Source organism: Myotis myotis, unplaced genomic scaffold, assembly GCF_014108235.1.
Source record: "Myotis myotis isolate mMyoMyo1 unplaced genomic scaffold, mMyoMyo1.p scaffold_m19_p_9, whole genome shotgun sequence".
In the NCBI taxonomy this organism is placed as follows: domain Eukaryota; kingdom Metazoa; phylum Chordata; class Mammalia; order Chiroptera; family Vespertilionidae; genus Myotis; species Myotis myotis.
This window is the reverse complement of record NW_023416401.1, coordinates 72,371,653-72,395,317: the sequence shown is the minus strand read 5'-3', so window position 1 is coordinate 72,395,317 and position 23,665 is coordinate 72,371,653. Positions and strand designations below refer to the sequence as shown.

Here is a 23,665-nt window from a genome sequence, read left to right as displayed (position 1 = left end):
CTTGAATTCCCTAAACTATCTGGAATTTGATTTCCTATATCCACAGAGTCTTACTTCCATTGCATTTGCACCACTCATTCTTTTCTGAATGCTTTTATTCTTACCTTTTCGGTATGTATAAATGTGTGTGGTAAGGTTCAGGCCTGATTTGGACAAGTCAGTGCAGAGACCACTATAAGCATTTTCCATTCCCTCTCATGCATTTTGCTTTGCCCTGATCTGAATACCACACACATGAACCCAAAGGCTTGCTCCTGGAATAACTCCAAGCTGGCATTGTAAAGAGAAGGATTTTATGAAGTTTTCCTGCTTCTTGTCCCTCGTGACTAGTGGGCCAGAATAGTTCTCAACAGGAAAGTCAAAATTGCTCAAAATTATTTCCTGGTTGTTATAGCCTTTTAGCACTGACATTTTATTGATGAAAAGGAGATCAAGATGAATAAAGTCTATTATAGGATGTGAGATTCTTAGGAATTGGAAAGGGAAATGGAAACTTAGCATGTTCTGCTTTTTATCATACCTGAGCGGTCATTTCTAGATGATGATGGATTTTAGTCTTATCCTCTGATTTCAGGAAACCAAGTTTATTATATGGAGAAATGCAAAGCATTATAGTTTCCTTGTTCTCATTCCAAAGTGCTTCATTTGGCATGTGAAATCTGGTCTGATTGCAGAACTCAGGACAGGATTCAAAGAGTAAGTTAAATGGTTTGATGGCTTGGGTAGCTTATTTCTTGGAATCAGCACATTTCAATTGTGAATAAGCTTTTTCTAAAGTTACTGTCATAAGTTCCAAGGGAAAGTATAGATAAAATTTGCTTGCTTTCAATATACTTTTGATTTCAGAATACTGCATAGGAGTAATTATATATGGGCTTTTTTTTTAAAGCAAAAATAATAATAGAAAGGCTGAGAACGTTTTAATATAAAACTTAGCACTAAAAAATGGTATCTTGCCATGTTTGTTTACTCATTCTATCAGTAAACACTTTTGAGTGCCTACCAGATGCTGGGCACTCTGCTAGGCTAGACATACAACAGTAGTAATATAGGCAAGGTTACCTCCCTTGGGTATAGTTTTAGGGAAAATATGCTAAACTGGTAAACAAATAAGAATATTTGAGAATATGGTCAGTGTTTTAAAGGAAATAAATACAGTAATATAGAGGATAAAATGGGGAGGAATAAGGAGAGTAGCTTACTTTACACAGGGTAGGCAAAAAAAGGTTTCTCTAAGGTGGTGATAATAGAGCTGACACCTGTAGAATAAGAGAGAATCAGGCATAAAGAGCTGGGGGAAGAGCATTGCCAATGAGAGAAAAGTGGGTAGAAAGGCTATGAGAGGAGAAAGAACTTGTGGTGGAGAAATTGAGACTGCAATACAGCTGGAGCATGGACAGCGCGGGAATTTGGCCAGGCTGGGATGCAGGACTGACCCTGCAGGGCCTTGTTGTCCTGGAAACAAATTTGGATGCTGTTCTTCTGACAGTGGGAAGTCACTGAAGGGTCTTTAAGCAAGTATGTGACATGGTCTGGTGTATATTTTAACATTAATCTGGTTCCTGTGCAGAGAACAGATTAAAGAAAGGCATCGGTAAAAGCTGGGAGATCAGGATTTTGCAGAGGTCTTGATGAGATGATGGCTGGTTTAGATGGCATATCAGTAATGGAACTGGAAGGAAAAAACTGAGTGGGATTTGATATATGTTTGGCAGGTAGGCTTGCTAATTTAGTTAGATAGGACGAAATTTAGCGTAACTCGTAGGTTTTTGGTTTGAGTCTCTGGAAGAATGCTCTTCCACTTACTGAGGAGGGAATGTAGGAGCAGAAGGTTTGGGTGGCAGCAAGGTCAGTAGGTTCATTTTGTATATAATTGCTTTGAGATATCAGTTAGACATCCAAATGTAAATATTAGTGTAGGAGATATGCTGAGTAGTCAAAGTATAAATATAGATTACAGATCAGTAAAATAATATTTCAAACTATGGGACTGGAGGTAGAAAGCATTGATTAGAGAGGAGAATGCAGGATTGGACTGTCACTGTTATACTAGCAAAGGTACTACATGGAAGGTAGCGGGAAAGTCTAAGAAACTGCGGAGGAGCAGCATTAATGTTTGGAAGGATATGTATGTATATATTTCAAATCCCATGGTTGAAGACAGATATATTTTAAACCAGATAGACTTGGGTACATTTATGATACCTTTGCCCTAGGCAAGCCCAGAGAACTGAACTTACACTCTTCAAATTAGGGAGGAACTGAGTTCATTGATTGATGCCAGACATGGTGTTTGGCTTGGGTTAGGAGCCAGTTTGAATGCCAGAAATCTTTTCTAATTTTTCCTTCTCTTTTCTCCCCTTACACTATAAACTTGCTATAATTTTTCTATTTTTTGTAAACTTCAAACTTGATATCAAATGAGTTTCAAAAATGTAATGTACTTGTAGCATGAAGTAAAAGTTACTGTTTTCTAATTGCATAAGCTCCTTATTAAGATTGTTTTTTATGAAGTAGGAGTGAAATAAAGTACATCACATGTAAATATACCCCATTAAAAGGTAGCCTTTGTCTTGACAACTTTAGATATTTGATAAACCACCTTGAAAATCTAATAATATGGTACACGTATTTTATTCATTCAACCGGTATGTGGAATGCTTATTGTGTACTGCTCATATGTTGTTTTACAGTTTGCAAATGTTTTTATATTTATTCTGTCCTCTAATCCAAATATCAGCCCACTTTATGGATGAGTAAACTGAAGCTCAAGAAACATAGTTGAATTGTGTAAGACAAGTGGTAGATGGTAGAACTTGAACCCTAATGGGTTCCCTTTACATTTTGTAATTCCACAAGTACATTGTGTAGATCAAAGCCAGAGCCAGGACATGAGGAATATGTATAAGAGCCGGACATGAGGAATTCCTGGATTTCCAAGCAAAGCCAGAATGCCCAGGTCCAGAGAAAGATTAACAGACTGCATCTGATTATGGGCAAGTGATTTTGAATTTAGGAATGTGCTGCAAAAAGTGAATTAGTAGTGGGTTTACCACTCCTGTCTGGTCAGTACTGAGACCATGTCTGCCCTCCACTGAATTCTCTTAACTACTGTCTCACAAGAAGTGCTTAACTAAACCTTCTGGAGGAAGGTTTTTATGGGAACAGTTCTATGACATTACAAGTAATGAAAAATGGAATTTCTTTTATAGATAGTCATTTTACAGATCGATTTATTGCAGCACATTTTTTTCCATAGATGTACTCTGTTAACATTTTTTGCTTAAAGGGATAGCAGCCTCAGTAAGGATTTTTTTTAGATTTATTTTTTTAACTATAAAACTCTAATACCTGATTTCCAGTCTCTGTTAGTATTCATCCTAGTAGAGTCAATCCATATGTACTTTTTGCAGCAGTCTTAAGAGGTGTGTGTGGTTTCTAACTTGCCAAATAATTCACTGAAAAATAAAGATAACTGCAGAATAGGACTTTCATTTCTATCGTACTCTTCATTTAACTTAGGTCTGAAAACTTTCCAAAGGGAAAAAGATAAATTAAGATGTGCCCTCTTAATATGGTCTTGTTAACAGTGCAGAAAGGATCTCTACACATTATTTATCTTTTGGCTAAACAGTTCAGTCTAGCACACAGTAAATTCTTTGTGAGCGAAGACATTTTCATCACGCTAAAATTGGATATCATTTTTAACCCTGACCATCTTGGAGCTTCTTTTTTTCCTCCCTTGCTGCAGTCTTCCTTTCAAGTTTATTTTTATGACTTTTCACCAGGTTGTTATAAAATCCGGAACAGTTCATTGTGGGCTCTTTGAAATTATTTCCCACAGCTGTATGTGAAGATCTTTATCTCTGTTATGGATTAATCAGATACAGCCTGATTTTTTTTCCCCTCCCACAGAATGATCTTCTATATTTGTCACTTGTCCATTCACTTCAAAAGGAGCTCTTGCCTTGAGAGCATAGGAACTTAGGGTGTGGGAGTCAGACCCAAAGAAAGTGAAACCTTGATGATACACACACACACACACACACACACACACACACACACACACACACACACACACATATACACATTTAAAACAGAGAAAAAAGTATATTCTTAGAGTGGATACATCATTTCCTGAAAAACATTTGAAATAGGAGCAAAAAAGATTTTCATCCTAAGGAAAGGGGCTGCATACAATAGTATTTCTTCTTAGAAGTGTAGACAGATGCCTTGGTAGTGTGCGGGGTGAACCAGCAGCACTTTCATGCTGGCATGCTCTCGGCTGGGCACGGCTACATAAGTACAGCAGGGACCTAATGCACACAAAGCAGTTCTTAAAGCCTATCTACTTTAGACTTTGAACTTTACTTTCTTACTTCACATCAAAATGCATTTTAAATAGAAAGGCTGTTACAGGGGGAATATTTGATAGCAGAGGAGGGTAGTGTGGTTAACAGGAGAGAGCCTGAGCCACAGTACTTGGATGTGAATTACAGTTCTTTCACTTACCAAACTTGAGAATAATTATTTAACCTCTCTCTGCTTCAGTTTTCTCATCTGCAGAATGGGGATCATAATAAATAATAGAATCTATCTCATGTTATGAGAATTAAATTAGTTAATATATGTAAAGACTAGAGGCCCGGTGCACAAATTTGTGCATCAGTGGGGTCCCTCGGCCTGGCCTGCGGGATTGGGCCAAACCTGGCTCTCCGACATCCCTCAGGGGTCCCAGATTGCAAGAGGGCATGGGCCAGGCCAAGGGACCCCACCCATGCATGATTGGGGCTGGAGAGGGATGCGGGAGGTTGGCCAGCTGGGGAGGGACCAGGAGAGCTCCAGGGCATGTCTGGCTCCTCTCGCTCAGTCCCAATTGGCCGGACCCCAACAGCAAGCTAACCTAGTAGTTAGAGGTCTGCCCCCTGGTGGTCAGTGCACGTCATAGCGACTGGTTGACTGTCTGCCCCTGGTGGTCAGTGCATGTCATAGTGACTGGTCGACTGTCTGCCCCCTGGCAGTCAGTGCACGTCATAGCGAGCTGTTGAGCAGCCTTAGCATATCATTAGCATATTATGCTTTGATTGGTTGAATGGACGACCAGACACTTAGCATATTAGGCTAGTATCCTAGAACAGTACTACTCCCTGACATAGTAAAGTGCTATGTAAACATTAACCATAAACTTCAGAGACCATTGTTTCTTTGCATTGGAAAGACAGAACACAGCTTATTCAAAAAGACAGGGTCCAGCAGTTCAGAGAAGACCGGCATTGTGTGTTAATGCTCTAGAGTAGCACAACAATGGCTTTGTAGATTCTGAACCCTCTTTCTTTTCAGACTAGTCTTTCACACCTTAGCACCCTGAAACCAACTCCCTTTGAATTCCTTTCACTCCAATAGCCACAAAATAGGAAGAAAAAAAAGGCATCAATCAGCCTGATCACCAAGAAGCCTAGTCAGATTATCCTAACAGTAGCAGCAAGCACTTTATAGTGCCACATGGCAGGCATTAACTAAGATCTTTGCATGTACTAATTTACTTAGTCCTCACAACACCCTATGAGGTAGGTGCGATTATCCCCATTTTACAGGTAAGGACACAGGTACAAACTGCCACAGCTAAACTCCGCTGGTAGAGCCAGAATTTAAAGCCAAGTCACCGCTCCAGAGTCCAGTGCCCTTACCTGCTGCACATTCTCCCTCCCATTAGGATGAGGACATCTCAGCCAACACCCTGTGGTCTCTAGAAGTCCTGGAGCCCCTGAAAATACAAGCAGTTTTCCAGTCAGGACCAGCTCTTACCATAAGTGATTTTGCCTCATAATAGAGTAGGAAGTTAACCAAAGGTCAAATTTGTCTTGAGACAAGGAGAAAGCGTTTTGTTAAACTATTACTTACAGGTAGTTACTGTCAAATTGTTATTATAAAGATGAAGTTTTCATTTTGCAGATGAGTTTAAGTAGCTATACTACCCTGTATTTTCTCATAAGGTTTTTTTCTTAATGTTTAACTCATTAACCTATCTGCATTTTATTTGCCTGTACATTAGGGGGTAATACAATAACTTGATTTTTTTTTTTAAGTAATGTCTGATGCTACATCTTACATCCTAAGCTATATTATTGTTTTTCTGTATTATACAGTACAATATTTTTTGTAGTACATTTTAATAAACTGTATCACTAGTATATCAAATCTATCTTGTTCATCTTTGTAAAGATTTCCTTGAATGGAATTTTATCTAGAATTTCGTTAAATGTATGTATCTTATCATGACTGGATATAGAATTTCATCAAATGCTTATTCTATATGTATTGAAATGATCTTATGGTTTTTCTCTCTCAGTTAATAATATAATTATACATCACTTTCAAGAGAAATTGCTTTTTTATAATATTCAGTTAACTCATCCAGAAGTATTATATTTATTCCATTCTCAGTAATCTCTCAGTAATATTTTTTTACGGACCCCTGATGGGTCCTTAGCACTGCCGTGGAGGTGGGAAAGGCTCCTACCACCGCCACTGTGCTCGCCAGCCGTGAGCCCAGCTTCTGGCTGAGTGGGAGCACACTGACCACCAGGGGGCAGCTCTTGCATAGAGTGTCTGCCCTCTGGTGGTCAGCGCACATCATAGCAACCGGTTATTCCACCATTCAGTGGATTTGCATATTAGCCTTTTATTATATAGGATTATTCCTAGATATCTTACATTTTTGTTCCTACTGTGAACATATTGTTGCCGATAGTCTTGTAATTTTTAACCCTCCAATTTTGTTTGGTATAAAAGAAAAGAAGAAATCAGTGAAATCTGCAACAGATGGCCCATCTCCAGAGGAGGAGGCTGAAATAGAGAAACAAAAGGTAAGCGATCATCGGTACTCACACTATCATTCATAGCTAATTTAAATGAAGTTCATCTAAATCCCATAATACAAGGAGACGTATATAATACTCTTTGTAATACTTTAAGCAATAAAACAATTTAATAAAAAATAAATCCCATAATACAGACTGCTTTCTGTGGTTTATCAAATCCTAATTTCTCTCATTATTATTATAAAAATCATAAGTTTAATGTACAAAAGTAAAGTCTTTTCTTTGAAGTGCAGTGAACCTTTTCTTCAGTGACTCCAAAGACCCATGGCTCAGAGTAATAGGTATTTTTGCTGAGGCAGGAATTGGAGTCAACAACATCCCTATGACTGATATCCACATCTGTATTTGGGAGTGAGCCTGGCTGGTCACTTAAACTCTGCGTTTTAATGGACCTTTTCTGTTCTCCACTTATTGCATATACAGTAATACTCATAGAGTTAAGGAGCACAAAGATGAGCTCTCTTGTGGAAAATGGCTCTAAAAAGAAAACCAACTGTAGGTGCCAGTGATGAAAGTAAAAGGAAATTAAAGCAGTCTGAAGTAGTAATATTGGAAGATTCACAAAAGTCTGACAGTATCCTCTTTATTTTCTCTAGTATACATCATTGTTTACTTGGTTCTTGAGAATTCACATTTAATACTATCGCATGTCGGTAGAAAATACCTATTTAGTGGAAAAGATGATATAGTTCAGAAACAAATATTAAGATAGATCACTTCATAGAAACATATCAATATTGAAACAATAAATGCAAAAAAGGCAAAAGGAAAATAAATTTCTTGTTGTTAATATGCATGTTTAAAGAGTAGCTTGTACCACAAAATACTATGTTTGCTGTATTTAGTATCACTGCATTAAAAGACCAAAGTGAAAATGATAAATTTTTATTTGGGTGACTTGGGGACTCATTCCTACAGCCTACTAACCAGTTACACTAACGTGGAATGTGGTGTAAATACAGACTTTCACCCTTCTCCTACTGTCAGTGATGTTGCTTCTGAAGCGTTTATCTGTGGCTTACAGCAGTACAAAGATCTCTGGGTTTCTTTGTGAGTTTCCGTAATCCACAATCAGTTTACAGATAACAGATGTTATCCTGGATCATTGGTGACTGAGTTCTCCTTTTCTGGAGGGCATTTCATACTCCATATTCCTGTTTGGGGAAGAAAAACATTGTTGGACGTTTGAACTTTTTTTTCCTCTTTATAGGCTGAAATGGCTTTGCTCATGATGGATGAGGAGGAAGAGAACAAGAAACACTTCAATTACAACAAGATTGTGGAGCACCAGAATCTAAGCAAAAAGAAGAAAAAACAGCTTATAAAAAAGAAGGAGTTATTAGAGGATGACTTTGAGGTAACCAGGGACAGATGCCATTAGCCTTTTAAAGCTGGTGTTGACTCTAGTCTAGAGTCAGGTCTGGAGATAAAAATTAAACATAGTGAAAGTCAGCCTTGAGATGTCTTAGGAAGGACTATGGAACCAAAATTACCATCTCTTAGTCCTACACAGCCAGTTGAGCACCGGGTGAAACCATGGTGGTTTGGTAGAAAGATAGAAGATAAATTTGGGGCTTGTATCTGACCAGATCTTGGTTTCAGGGGTGCCTCCTTTTCCATAGTGGTCTCCCAAATCTTTTCACCTATGAATCACCCTCAGTAGCTACTCATTTGGGCACTAAGGTTAAAAATGTTTTAATGTACTTCCAATACAGTGACTTTGCATAAAACTTCAGCAGGAGATACCGTCTCTGGCTGACTTATCTCAGCCAGAAACAGATTTCACACTGTAAGCGTTGGGTACCACGCCTCCGGAACCACTTCGACAATCCTTCATCTGCGTGGCCAGTATACTACAGGCACATATGTATAGACCACTACAGTTCCCTTCCAAGGAGATTGTTGCACGATTGGAAGTGTGTCCTGCACATTGTGATCTAAGAGTAGGCTTTAAAAGTCCATTGAAGATCCTGTGGGAAAGCAACTTTCTAATGAAGCTATGCAAATTACTCACATTTATATTTTTATACAGTTAGCCACTCACTGAACTTTTTTTCCAGTTACAGTTGACATTCAACATTATATTAGTTTCAGTGTACACCATAGTGGTTAAACATTTATATAACTTATGAAGTGATCCCCTCATCCCCCAATAACAACTCATTGACTTAAAATTTGGCCCCATTTCTGGGCCTTTTGGTTTAATAATTTAATTTATTTTTATTTTCCTTTTGGATTTACAGGTAAATGTTAAGGATGCACGGTTTCAGGCAATGTATACTTCCCACTTGTTCAATTTGGACCCTTCGGATCCTAACTTCAAGAAAACAAAAGCTATGGACAAAATTCTTGAGGAGAAAGCCCGTCAAAGAGAACAAAAAGAACAAGAACTAACTCAGGCAATAAAGAAAAAAGAGAGTGAAATTCAAAAGGAATCACAAAAGAGGTCCATTGATCCTGCCTTGTCAATGTTGATTAAATCGGTAAAAAACAAAACAGAGCAGTTTCAAGCAAGAAAAAAACAAAAAGTCAAATAGCTGTATGTTGTTTCTTTTTAGATTAGAAATGTGATCTCTCTAAAGTTTACAAAAGTGGTAGAAAGAATATTTATTGGGAACAAAGCTACCTTTCAAGAATATGAATAAAGTCTTACTCTGACTATTGAAAAATGTCTCTTGCATATAATGGTTAGACCTAATTGTGGATGATTGACATATTTGTGCTCTGTTTTTCCACAGATTAATCGTAGGTAATTCAGTTAATCTAAATTATAGTATTTATAAAATACTAAATTTTATATTTTATCAAATTCAGTTCATACTAGAAAATTATTCTAAAGTAGCTTCTTTTAAAGACTACAATTCTATGTGAAAAAATAGAACACAGTGCCGAATTTATTTTTCTAGCCCTAATGGATGGAAGCCAATAACTTTCTTTGTTGTTTGGACATGCTTATTATAGTTGGATTATGAAATTAATTTGTAAATAAAAAGTACTAAGTATTTTTATTATTTTATATATCAGTGATTTATTTTATTTTAAGCATCTCAAATAAGCTACTCTCTGGAAAATATCTGAAAAACTTTCTTCTTTAAGGGGACAACTCCATGAAGAGGCAGTTCTAGGTTTTCATTGCTCTGAAATTTTCGTGAGCTCTACAATGATTTTTTTTTTTTTTAAGTAACATAATTCTTTCATCTACCCTTCAGATTTTTGGAATGCTTCGAGAGTGGATTTGCTGCTATAAAGTTTAAGGAATCTTAATTTTTTTTTAAATTAAAACACACCTTCAAGGCCTGGATCTCATCTAGTCTAGGTTTTATAAACTATTCACTGTCCACTTAGAGGAATTAGGTGTGCTATATAAATAAATGAAAATAGAAACCAAGATGGTCACATGGAACGAATGATAAATATAGTAGCTTCTGAAAGACATAGGAGTTCAGCCAGCTTTGTGGTTAATAGTTAATTTGACATTTTTTGGTATAAAAATTCAAGTCTACCAATGTAGTATTGTTTTTCTTTTCTTTTTTTTGCATTCATTAGTTGCTTCTTGTATGTGCCCTGACTTGGGATCAAACCCACAACCTTGGTGTATCAGGACAACATAACCAACTGAGTTACCTGGCCAAAGCAATGTAGTAATTTTTTTTAAGAATGTAAGTATGTAGCCCTAGCCGATTTGACTCAGTGGATAGAGCTTCGGCCTGCGGACCGAAGAGTCCCAAATTTGATTTCCATCAAGGGCATGTACTTCGGTTGTATGCTTCTCCCTGGCCTGAACCCTGGTCAGGGCGCATGCAGGAGGCAATCAATCTGTGTTTCTCTCACGTCAATATTTTTCTCTGTCTTTCCCTCTCTCTTCCACTCTCTCTAAAAATCAATGGAAAAATGTCTTTGGGTGAGGATTTAAAAAAAATAAAGAAGAATGTACGTATATAAAACCAACATCAATGCCCTACCAGCCTGGGGACTGAAAGGGCCCAGGTTCAATTCCAGTCAAGGGCGCATGCCTGGGTTGTGGGCTCGGTCCAACGTGCAGGAGGCAGCCAATCAATGATTCCCTCTCATCATTGATGTTTCTCTCTCTCTTCCTTTCCCTTCCTCTCTGAAGTCAATAAAAATGTATTTTAAAAAATGATAACATGATAATAGGTGTAGCCCGGCCAGTGTCGCTAAGTGGTTAGATCATCGGCCTTCACACAAAAGGGTCTCAGGTTCAATTCCCAGTCAAGGGCACATATCTGGGTTGCAGGTTTTTTAAAATATATTTTTATTGATTTCAGAGAGGGAGAGAAAGGTAGAAATATCAATGATGAGAGAGAATCATTGATCGGCTGCCTCCTGCACACTCCATATGGGGATCAAGCTAGCAACCCAGGCATGTGCCCTGACCAGGAATTTAACTGTGACTTCCTGTTTCATAGGTCGAGGCTCAACTACTGAGCCATCCTGGCCGGGGTTGCAGATTTGATCCCCTGAGGCAACCAGTGTGTCTCTCACATCAGTGCTTCTCTTTCTCTCTCTGCGTTTCCTTCCACTCTCTCTGAAAAATTAATGGAAAAAAATATATTCAGGTGGGGATTAACAGCAACAAACAAAAGATAATAGGTATATAGACTGTGAAAGAGAAAGGAAAAAAGAAGACATTTAAATTACTCATAACAGAGAAAAATGCAGAGTATTGTACAGGGAATTGGGTTTTTCTAGCATAAACAACTGATAATTCAACCCAATAAAGCATTGTTCCTGTTTACCAATGTGAACTTCCTGATATTTATCCACTTGTCATTGAAAGATCATGAATCTTAATGTGTTTATGAATTTAGTCTGTGAACAGTTATGTAATTTTTTATATTTCATTTATGCAAGGAAAAAGACTTGTTTCTTCTAAACTTTTTATAGTGTAGGGATTACTCAGTTTGACTTCAAGGTTTCTGGGAAGCTTAGCCCTTTGGATTTTAATTGTTTTGGTTTGAGTTTTTGTTTTTGAGCCCTTCTTTTTTTTTTTAAGACACTGTATTTAATTATAAATCTCATTTTCTTAGGCTCATAATTGATTATAACAGGTAAGTTGAGCACGTAACTTATGCATAGCCCTAGTTCCTTTTCTCAAAGAGGTGATATTTTTTAGGTAGAAAAAAAAATTAGAATAGCATTATGAGGTACAGCATTAAATAAACATTCTACATCAAGAACATTAGGCTCTCAATAAATAATTGCTGGTAGTAACACTCTGGATAAAAAATGGCCACTGTTACAATTCAAACCATTGGAGGATAGTTTGGGTGACTTCATATTTTTTAATTGATTTTTAGAGAGAGAAGGAGGGTAAGGGAGGGAGAAACATCTATGTGAGAGCACAACATCAATTGGCTGCCTACTGCATGCCCCCCACCAGGGATTGAGCCCACAACCTAGGTATGTGCCCCAATTGGGGATTGAATGGGCAACCCTCAGTGCACTGGGAGGATGCCAAACCAACTGAGTCACACCCGACAGGGCTGGGTTACTCTTAGGGTCACATTTATTTGGATTTTTGTTGCTGTTGTTGTTGGGACCATAGAGAACAGGTCAGCATTATAGCATCCAGAGTCATAAGTGACTCAAGACCAGTGAAGCTCTGGTTTCTCAGACTTCTTTTATATCTACAATAATAAAAGCATAATATGCTAATTAGACCAGAAGTCCTTCTGGATGTGATTCCAGACATTCTTCGGACGAAGCCGGGGCCGGAGCGAAGCCCAGGTCCTGGGTGCCTGCTGGCGGCCAGAGGAAAGCCCAGGTCCCAGTTGCCAGAGGGAAGCCAGTGCTGGCAGCTGGGGGAAGGAAGGCCTACTCTTGCATGAATTTCGTGCATCGGGCCTTTAGAGTGTGTGTGTGTGTGTGTGTGTGTGTGTGTGTGTGTGTTATGTACTAGAGGCCTGATGCACAAATTAGTGCACGGGTGGGGTCCCTTAGCCCAGCCTGAGCCCTCTCTCCGTCCAGGACTCCTCGGGGGATGTCAAACATCCCTCTCACAGTCTGGGACCCCTCGCTCCTTACCGCCTGCCTGCAGCAGAGGCGGGAGAGGCTCCCACCACTGCTGCTGCACTCGCCAGCCGTGAACGCGGCTTCTGGCAGAGCAGCACTACCCCTGTGGGAGCGCACTGACCACCAGGGGGCAGCTCCTGTGTTGAGCATCTGCCCCCTGGTGGTCGGTGCACATCATAGCGACTGGTCAACTGGTCGACTGTCTGCCCCCCGGTTGTCAGTGCACATCATAGCGAGCAGTTGAGCAGCCTTAGCATATTACGCTTTGATTGGTTGAACAACCGACCCAGTCAATTGGACACTTAGCATATTAGGCTTTTATTTTATAAGATACATATATATACACACATATGTGCATATGTATGTGTGTGTGTGTATATATATATAAATATTTAATTGATTTCAATTAAAGAGAGATAGAAACAATCAATGATGAGAGATAATCAACCATTGGCTGCCTCCTGCACGCCCCCTTCTGGAGATCGAGCCCACAGCCCAGGCATGTGCCCTTGACCAGAATCGAACCTTGGATCCTTTGATCTGCAGGCCAATGCTCTATTCAGCTAGGGCTGGTTTCTCAGTCTTTCATCATCAGTCTTGGGGACCAGCTTAGTACCCACTGTCATTGCTACTGTATCCAAGGGAGATGGGTTAGAGACACAGGCAGAATAGTAATGATGGCACTCATTCCATATTCTCTACCAAGTAGGCCAATGTTAGGTAACATCATGGCCTTTTTTGCTCATTAATATCATTTGGTATAATTTTTAAAGTTCCGATGGACAGTCTGCATCCTACACCTATTAAATTGTACCTATGGGATAGGATCCAGTCATTATTTTATAAAGCTCCATTGGTAATTCCAATATGCAGCCAAGGTTGAGGACCACTGTAGAAGGAAAAAGAAAGCTCATTTTCTGTTTGGTCCACCAGATCAGAAACAAATGAACTCAATATCAACTTGATCTATTAGCTCTTACTGCTTTATAAACCACCCAAACATAGTGGTGGTTTATAAACCACCCAAACAGCAAACATTTATTATTTCTTATGAATCTGTGGGTTGGCTAGGCAGTTAGGATCTAGGCCAGCTCAGCTGCTGAGCTGCAACTTGTTGGGACTCTACATTAGATTCTTCACATGGTGACAGAAGGGTTCCCAACTGCAAGAGAAGGTAAGTCCCAAAGAGACAAGCCAGTAAGCCAGGACAAGCAGAATAGGGAAACTGAGATATAGTTACATAGCAGTTTGCAGCCACCTAGTAAATCCTACTTTCCCTAAACCAGGGACACTTAGAGTAAATGGTTTGCACTTCTCCACAACCAGAAGGTAAATAGCTTAAATCACCCTACTCAGCGAGACAGTAGAAATCCAATTAATGCCATTTGCCAACCACACTCAAGGACAGATGAAGTTAAGAGAATAAATTTCATTTTGGTAGATCAGCATAAAGCTGATGAATATTCTGCTAATCCTCCTCTAATACCTCCCCTAAATGCCTAACCTTTGAAAGTCCTCAAAATGAAAGTCCCAGTGCCTGCTCTCCCTCACAGGGGCATGCCTGTACCTCCCCACCCCCCTCTCAACCCCTCCCCACCTTTATACACAGGCATGCATCTCCTAAACTTTAAGGGACCCCATGAGGCTTGCAACCAAGGCAGCCAAGGGCAGTGGCACTTTGTACCAGGCAAACCCCCTGAATCTATCCCCAAGCCCCCCTGTTCTCTGAATTCTTAATGAGCCAAAGCAGCCCAGCCTAGGTTCATTCCCCAGCTCTTCCTTGTTTTTTACTGCCCCCTTAGCTTTAATAAACGTCCTCTACAATTCTCCTGGGCTCCTGTTGTGAAATTTTTCCTGCTTGAAGTCGAGAACCCATACACTACAGGCTGGCCCGAGGCAGGCCCGCTGGGGTCAGGTCCCCTTTCCGGTAACTCCAATGCGCAAGTACACTATCAGAGGCTGTTGTCCATTGGCAAAACCGAAATCAACAAGTGGCAACATCACAATTCACAAAGTCACAAAGAGACATGGACAAATTGGGGTTCATTATTAAAACAAGACACATAGGTTTCTTCTTCTGTGGAAAGGGACTCAGGGTTAGGATTTCCAATTTGGGGCAATTACAGAGCTGCTATTCACGTGTAGGTATTTGTGTGAAACACAGGTCTCTCTTGGGCAGACAGTAGGAGTGGAATCCTGGCTCCGATGATAAGTATATGTTTAACTTTATAGGAAACTGCAAAAAATTAGTTACTATAGTAGTTGAATTATTTTGTATTCCCACCAAGAATATATGAGTTCCAGTTGCTCCACATCTTCACCCAGAAGCACTTAACATGGTCAGTTTGTGTTTTGTTGTTGCCAATCTAGTACATGTGAACTGGTGTCTCATAGTTTTTTAAATTTGCATTTCCCTATATTATCTTTTCATAAACTGATTTCTCATCCACATATATTCTTTGGCAAAGTGTTCAGATTCTATGCCCATTTTAAAAAAAATTGAGTTACTTTTTGCCCTGTAATTGAATTTTAAGAGTTTATTCATCTAGATACAAGAACTTTGTCAAATGTATGATTTTCAGATATTTTCTCCTATCTTTGCTTGTCTTTTCATCCTTTTAACAGTCTTTCATAGAACAAAGTTTTTAATTTTTATGAAGTCTAATTTATTAATCATTTTTTTCTTTTATGGACTAACTTTGGTGTCATATCTAAGAATACTTTTACTAACCCTAAGTTACAGACTTTTTCCCCTCTGTTTACTTTTAAAAGCCTTATAATTTTATGTTTTACATTTAAGCACATACTACATTTAAAATAATTTTTGGATAAGGTGTGAGGTTTCAGTTGATGTTAATTTTTTTATTATTTTATTTTTTAAGTATGGCTGTCCAATTACTCTGGGACAGTTAATTAAAAAGACAGTCTTTCTCCATTGAATTGTCTTTGTATTTTTTATCAAAAATCTGTTGGTGAACTACCACAACTCAACCAAGATGAAATAGATAGCCTGAATAATACTCTTAGCGTTAGAGCAATTAAATTTGTAATTTAAAAGTTTGCAAAAAAAGAAATTCGCAGGCCCAAGCTTTAAGGAAGAATTTTTACCAAATATTTACAGAATAATTAGCACCAATTGTTCACAATTTCTTACAGAAAATAGAAAACACTTTTCAAGTTATTCTATAAGACCAGTATATCCTTAATATCAAAACCAAAGACCGTACAAATAAAACTGCAGACTGATATTCATTGTTATAGACTTATGATTGGTTCTGGAGAATCAGTCTGCCTCATGAATTTAAGCATAAAAATCCTCAACAAAATTGAATCCAACAATGTATAAAAAGAATTATACACCATGACCAATGGAGTTTAATTCCAGGTATGCGAAGTTGATTCAATGTTGAAAATCAGTGTAAGCCACTATATCAACAAGATAAAGAAGAAAAATTATATCATCATATCAATTATGAGAACAAGTATTTGACAAAATCCAGCATCTATTCATGATAAAACACACACACACACACACAAACAAGTTTGGGTTATTAGGGAACTATCTAAACTTGATAAAGAGCATCTATATATATAAAAGCCAAGTGACCAGAACGACAAGTCGCTATGATGCACACTGAGGTGGCCAACCAGCCTGATCAGGGCCCCAATTGCCACCCCCCCCCCCCGAAACCTCCTGCAGACCCTCCCCCCCTGTGGCCAGCCCGGCCCCCGAACTGGCCCCCCAACCCCAATCAGGGGCAGGGCCAGCCAGCCTACTGCCCGAAGCCCCTCCCCCCAGCTGGCCAACCACCCACGGCCCCTCCCCCACACTAGCCCGGCCCCCATTGCAGCAGACGGCCGGACCCCACCCATGCATGAATTTGTGCACCAGGCCTCTAGTTTACAAATAACCCACAGTTAACATACTAGTGAAAGACTGAAAATAAGGGAAGGTTGTCTGTGTAATCAGGTCTTTTGTTTTCTGTACTCTGATGCTTTGCTGTGGCCTACCTGACTCTAGGAAATAACTGGCAGGCAACCATGCCTTTCAAATGCAAACCAACTAATACAGGAGCTAATTTGACTCCCACACCTGGGCCACTACTACCCTGCCCTAGTCACCCTAGGGCCAGGCACTAGACACATAGGGACCACACAGTTATGCAACACAATACTGGAAGTTCCAACTGCTGGGGAAGGTGGGCAGGGGAGCGGGTAGAAATTTTAAAAGCATACAGATTAGAAAAGAAAAAAATAAAACTGCCCCATTTGAAGATGACATGATTATCTACATACAAAATTCCAAGGAATCTACAAAAAAAGAAAACAAAGACAAAACAAAACAAAAAGTAAAAACTAATAAAAGTTCAGCCAGGTTACAGGATACAATGTCAACACACAAGAATCAATCATGTTTCTACATACTAACAATAAACATGTGGAAACTAAAATTAAAAACATTGTTTCAAAGAAAATATAATACTTAGGTAGAAATTTACCAAAAAATACAAAATTTATATGCTGAAAATTTCAAATGCTAATGAAAGAAATCACAGACTTAAATGAAGAGACATTTCACGTTCATGGATTGGACAACAACATAGTAAAGATGTTGATTTCCCCCAAAATTGACCTGTATGCTTAGTGCAATTTTTAGAAAACTTATCTTTTTGTGCCCAGTCAGTGTTGTTCAGTGGTTGAGTCAAGGGCACATACCTCGGTTGCAGATTCAATCCCAGGCCCTGGCCAGGGAGTGTGTGGGAGGCAACCAATCAATGTGTCTCTCTCACATCAATGTTTCTGTCTCTTCCTCTCCCTTTTACTCCCTCCAAAAATCAATGGTTCTGTTTCCCTAGAGAATCCTGACTATTAAAAAGAATGTGGGTGATGCCCCATAAAGGAGGATAGAACACACACAGTGTGTAATCTTGCTTTGTAGGTTTTAAATATTCAGATTTATTTTAAGGACTTTATTCATGTGATTATGCAGATTGGCAAGTCCAGACTCTGTAGGGGGAGCATCAGGCTGGAGACACAAGGAAGAGCAAATGCTACAGATAAGTCCAAAAGCTGTTTGCTTGGGGTAATCAGCATTTTGTTTCGTTCAGGCTTTCAGCTAATTGGATGAGGCCCACCCACAGTATGGAGGACCATCTGCTTTACTCAGCGTTCACTGATTTAAATGTTAACACCCTCATGTAGGTCAAACATCCAGAACTACATTTGACCAAATAACTGAGCAACATGGCCCAGCCAAGTTGACACATACTAGTATTAGCCATCATATCCCTCCCTATGATGGAGGCATTTGTGCCTCAGCAGCTGGGCGGTTCAGGTGCTTGCTGAGAGCTGACATCTGGGTTCTTCTCCAGGCACCCTCTGTTAAAGGGAGCTTGCCTTGTCCAAGACCACACATCCACCCTCCCTAAACAGGTCATTGTGAGGTATATAAGCGAGGCCCTTTGCCTCAAGTTGGCACAATATGTAGTAAAGAGCCATCCCTGATACTGAGCTCCCATAGAGATCAGCTGTTCAACTTATCTTTCTGCATAACCCTACTATCCCTACAGCTATCTCCTGGTAGTCATCCCCAATAAACTTCCTGCATGCAAATTTCAGTTTCAGAATCTTTTCCACTAACACGGGGATCAGCACACTATAGCCTGCTGGCCAAATCAAGCCCACTGCCTATTTTTTTTTTTAAGTAAACGTAATGGAACAGAACTATATACCCATTCATCTATATACTGTTTATGGCTGCTTTCACATTCTACTCAATATAAGTTATAACAGAAACTGTCTGGCCCACTATGTCTAAAATATTTACTATCTGGCTCTTAACAAAAAAGTTTGCAAACCCTTGCCCCAAAACAGCAAATACATTTTTATAACCTAAAATTGAAAAATATATGTAAAACTGAGATTTTTTTATTATTAAAGAGAACTACATTTAATTATTATCACAAATTATTACTCATCAGGGTTTGGATGAGAAATAAAATAAAGACATAATAAATGTATAAATTTACTCCATATATGTTCCATTCATGTCTTTCATAAAATTAAAATTTTTTAAATATATATTTGTTGATTTCAGAGAGGAAGGGAGAGGAAGAGAGAGATAGAAACATTAATGATGATAGAGAATCATTGATTGGCTGCCTCCTGCACACCCCACACCGGAAATCAAGCCCACAACGCAGGCATGTACCCCAACCCAGAAATTGAACCCTGACCTCCTGGTTCATAGGTTGATGCTCAACCACTGAGCGATGCTGACCGGGCCATAACATTAATTTTTGTCTTACTTTCAGTACTTTGTTTTATAATCTAGATTTCACATAATTTGTTTTGTTGATAGTAAAGATTAAAGGATTAAATGTAAAATATAATTGTACTTAAAGCATTCAACATTTCAATAGAATTTCATAAAATTTGCAATATAAATGTAAAAAATAAAAAATTTTATTTTTTATATTTTTTTCTCCAGCATTTTTCTTCTAAAATATTCAAAATGCATTAAATTGTTTAATATGAACAAATTATTAATTAATTTCAAATTTAAATTAACACTATATAAAGGTCAAATTTGTACTTGATTTTTAAATTGAATAAAACCTTTAAAATATTTTCATAATATAAATCTTTTCACAGTTTTAGCATGTGGTGTCCATCCAGTTGCCAAGAATCAGTATCATCCTTGGCTTAAGTGGTATCTAGACTGCATTTACACAACATGCACTATTCCTCAGCCACTGTGTGGAACTGTTGTAAATACCATCCTAAAGAGTGAGTACTTCTGGAGCATAAATTGGAGCATCCAAAGAGAAGCAAGAAAATGGATACCCAGCACGCCCAGAAAACAATGCTTCATTATTCAAATGCCTATTGCATTTCTGCAGAGGGAAAGGATTTAGCAGTTCATCAATGTGCCTTTTATTATCATTATTATTATTATTATTATTATTATTATTATCCTAAGAGCTCTGCCATCAAATGCTCCCACCCTCCAAGGATTGTCTGCTCTGAAGATAGTGCTCTCCCAAGTGATATAGATGCCATGTGTCCTTTCATCCATTTTTTTGCACGTGTCTATGACATGGGATACTCTCTAGTACCTGGTCTTATTGTCTGGGTCTAAAGGCAGTACCAGCAGTGGCTCCCATTGGAAAAACCCAACAAGAAGCAGCGACAAGGAGGTCTGGTCAACAGGGTCAGACTCACAGACATAAAGCATGGAAGAAAGGGATGAAGAATGGATGCAAGTAGGGCAGGAGGAGGTGGGGCATTGTCACATAATAGTCTTACAGCGATTTACCCTGTAGAGCTAGTCTGTGGGCCAGTGGAAATTGTCACGAATGTCATCTTTGGAACATGTTCTGAAGGTCGCTGACCTCATCCTATTTTATACTTCCATAGTAACCCACCTCTCATCACAAGAACGTTAACCATTTAGAATATATGCATCTTCAATTTACTCCCAATCAAAGACTTAGACTTTCATTTATAGTAGAATTAACACAAAGGGCAACCAAAGCCCTCACCCTAAGGTGGAGGGTTGAATACTTTTTATTAGTCTTTCTTTTACCATATAAAGGTCATAAGTTACAAATTTGGGGATATGAAAATAAAAACCTCTCATGGACACAAGAGAATGCTGATTTAAGAAATAATTATGACCTGGTTTAATGTTGTAGATTTTCCAAATTGGCATGAGAATTTCTGAAGTATTCCTAGAAGTGTGCCTCACCCAACTGGAAGTGGTTTTTTGTTTTGTTTTGTTTTTTCTACCTTACATATGTGGAGGGCATGGGAAAAATATATAATCAAACAAAAAATTTTTTTCTAGTCAAGTCATGTTCATTCTCTAAAGGGGAAAGGAAAATTAATGTTTACTAAGTGTCTACTGAGTGATCAGTGGAAATTTATTCCTAATGAGTGTCTATCAAGTAAATTAATGTTTATTGAGTGTCTATGAAGTAGCTTCTGGGAGAGAGCAAACAAGTCAATCAGCCAGGCTAGAGAGCCCAAGCCATTGTTTGAGGTTCATTGGTGACATGCTGGCTAATGAATTATTGAAGAGAGTCAGGCATCACAGAGAAAGGCGATGAAACAGTCAGGTAGAAAGAGGCAGAAATGAGCCACCATGAAACCCTGAAGACAGAGAGAAAGTGGCTGCCAAATTGTATTTCCCGTAATTGAGATCCTCAAGGGTCCCTGGTGTCCTTGCATAAGTCCATCTTTACTGACATCAGCCTGGGAAGATTTCTGTCCCTTCCTAGTCATCGTTTTCTGAGACAGCCAAATGGGGTCAGTTCTTAACGACTTTGCTGGTAATGTTACTCATGGCACAAGATGCACGTTTATTGAAAACACTACATTTTCACACACAAAAAAATTATGTAAGTCATTCTAGAAAGAGAGAAAGCTTTTCCATTAACTGAATTCTCAGTCAATCTCCTTGGGTTCTATACAACTAATCTCATTTCCTATAGTTTTGTTCCTAAAATAATGGCAAATAAAGCTGAAGTGTTCAATACCTACCTGTTTTGACTTCGGGAGTAGTACAAATAGCACTGCTATAAACATTCTCGATGTGTCTGGTGGACATTCTCGTCATTTTGCTAGGCACATAACAAGAAAGGCATTGCTGGGTTTCTGGAGATACTAGTACATATTTTTAGCTACAGCCCTCAGAACAATGGGATGTGATAAGAATGGTCCCTTTAATGGACAAAGAACAGGTGCTAAGCTTCACAAGCCTTGTCAGACTCTTGAGAGAGGCATATGGCTACCTGAGGACAGGATTTAGGCTAATGCAGAAAAGATATACATTTTTAACTTTTATGTTGTAAAACAACTTCACCAGAAGAAGTTCAGTAACCCCAGAACTAAGGTCTGCCTGGTACACAGTCTAAGCTTCAATCCACTTCACTGCATTAGAAAATCCAAATTCACCATCAGCAGGTCCCATTATACTTCCTTTTTCTGCTTGGAAAATTTACGGCTGGGTGGTTGGCTCCCAGTGTCTCTTTCATTGTTTGATTTAGCACCAGGCTTTGTTCTGGAACGCAGAGACTATTTTTCATAATTTATACCTTCCTTGGGATTTTTGGGTCAAAGATCATAAGCTGGGAGCTGGCAACACAGTACTAGAAATATCATCTCCATTAGGACTGTTGTGGGATTCTGGATAACTGTGCTTACTATTGGGTTGGATTTTTGTACTTGGCTCTATCTTAACATCCAAGGACACGTTAAGCAGGATAATCTGTCCATGGAATATCTCCAGAGGCACCGACATCTTTTTCCATCTGAATATTTTCCCTTCTGTATAGCATTCATTCTGCCCTAAAAGACAGCGAGCAGTTACCCAAGAGAACACTGGCTTTTAATAACTCTGAAAAACGAGTAAGCATTTTTCTTCTCATTTCACCAGGGGTGAAACCTGAGACACAGAGAAATTACATAACTTTCCCAGATCACACAAATAGTTCATAGCAAAAGTGGTATTAGAGGTTAGGACACCTCTCTCTCTGTCCACTAAACCACCGTAAAATGTCCCCAAAAGCATGCTGGGTCCAGATTACCACACCAAGATTTATCAATGGGCATGACTATTTTGCCCAAATCAGCCATATTCATTTCAGCATATTTTTAAGTAATAAACCTGTGTCAAGTGCTAAGACTCATTTTTAAATTAATTTGAGATAGAGATAGTTATATATATATATATAGAGAGAGAGAGAGAGAGAGAGAGAAACATCGACCCATTGTTCCACTTATTTATGCATTCATTGGCTGATCCCTGTATGTGCTCTCACTGAGGATCAAACCTCGGGACGACACTCCAACCAACTGAGCTACCTGGCCAGGGCCTCCGACTCATTTTAATAATGTCCAATATGGACCAAACCATCAAACCGGTCATGTTCACAGAGACACTGATGTCCTGCTCCTCCCACTGGTCACCTTCATTAGCTTCACAGGGGTGATAGTTATCTGTCTAGTATGATGGAGTCCTATTTAATAAGTCATCACTATTTCCCTCAAAAGTGTTTTAGGAAAATGCTCCTTGAAAAGTCTTTTAGGAGAGTTACCTTTGAAAGTCCTCCAGAAATATGCCACATTGGTGACTAACGTAATAAGTACTGCTGGGTCAGTTCTTCCTTCAGCTATTTCTGTTCTTTTTGTTGACAAACGGTTAAAGCTGCAGCTGGTGTAGAGTCATCTTTAATGAAATGCATTCTTGAATCATATTATGTTTGGCAACATGCTCATACCCTGGGAGGAGAGACAGAACTGAGGAGGGCTGAAGGAAGAGCTACTCACATCTGCCATCTCAGTAAGTGGAACGAACGGTGGGCAGAGCCATCTAAGCAGTTTAAACTGTTACTGTCCTTTTTGTATAAGCTGAGTGTCCATGTGATGCAGCTCCACTATGATCAACCTCTCCCTGAAACTCAAGCTACCATTAGTTTTTCTCTTTTCACTATTCTAGAAAGATAGCTTAGTTAACATACTTTGGCTTTAAGTTTCAGAAGCCAATATAGATTAAAAAGGAGGAATTATAAAGATATGGAAGTATCTGGCCAAATCAGAAGATGAACCTTAATTGGTTCCCTTCCCAGTGTACATGTCCCTCCTGTCCCCTTGCCAATAGTGCCAGGTTTCTCCTTGGGGATCTGTGTGGATGTGGGGGTACTGACTCCAGCTCTAACTCTAGGGGTGAGGCATGTGACCTAGACTCA

At 39.0% G+C, this 23,665-nt stretch overlaps 1 protein-coding gene across 3 annotated transcripts in view; it reads left to right on the top strand.

Annotated features, from left to right (window-relative positions):
- Positions 1–9,550, top strand: part of ESF1 (ESF1 nucleolar pre-rRNA processing protein homolog) — a 62,807-nt gene extending 53,257 nt beyond the window's left edge. Inside the window, exons 12-14 of one of the 3 annotated variants that reach the window (XM_036322044.1) lie at positions 6,793–6,866; positions 8,092–8,238; positions 9,125–9,550. In XM_036322044.1, the coding sequence (XP_036177937.1) occupies positions 6,793–6,866; positions 8,092–8,238; positions 9,125–9,418 (515 nt within the window). In that variant the 3' untranslated portion in view covers positions 9,419–9,550. Of the gene's footprint in view, positions 1–574; positions 811–6,792; positions 6,867–8,091; positions 8,239–9,124 lie in introns of those variants that run through there. The other 2 variants (XM_036322042.1, XM_036322045.1) reach the window with 2 other exon arrangements.
- Positions 9,551–23,665: the final 14,115 nt, after the last annotated feature.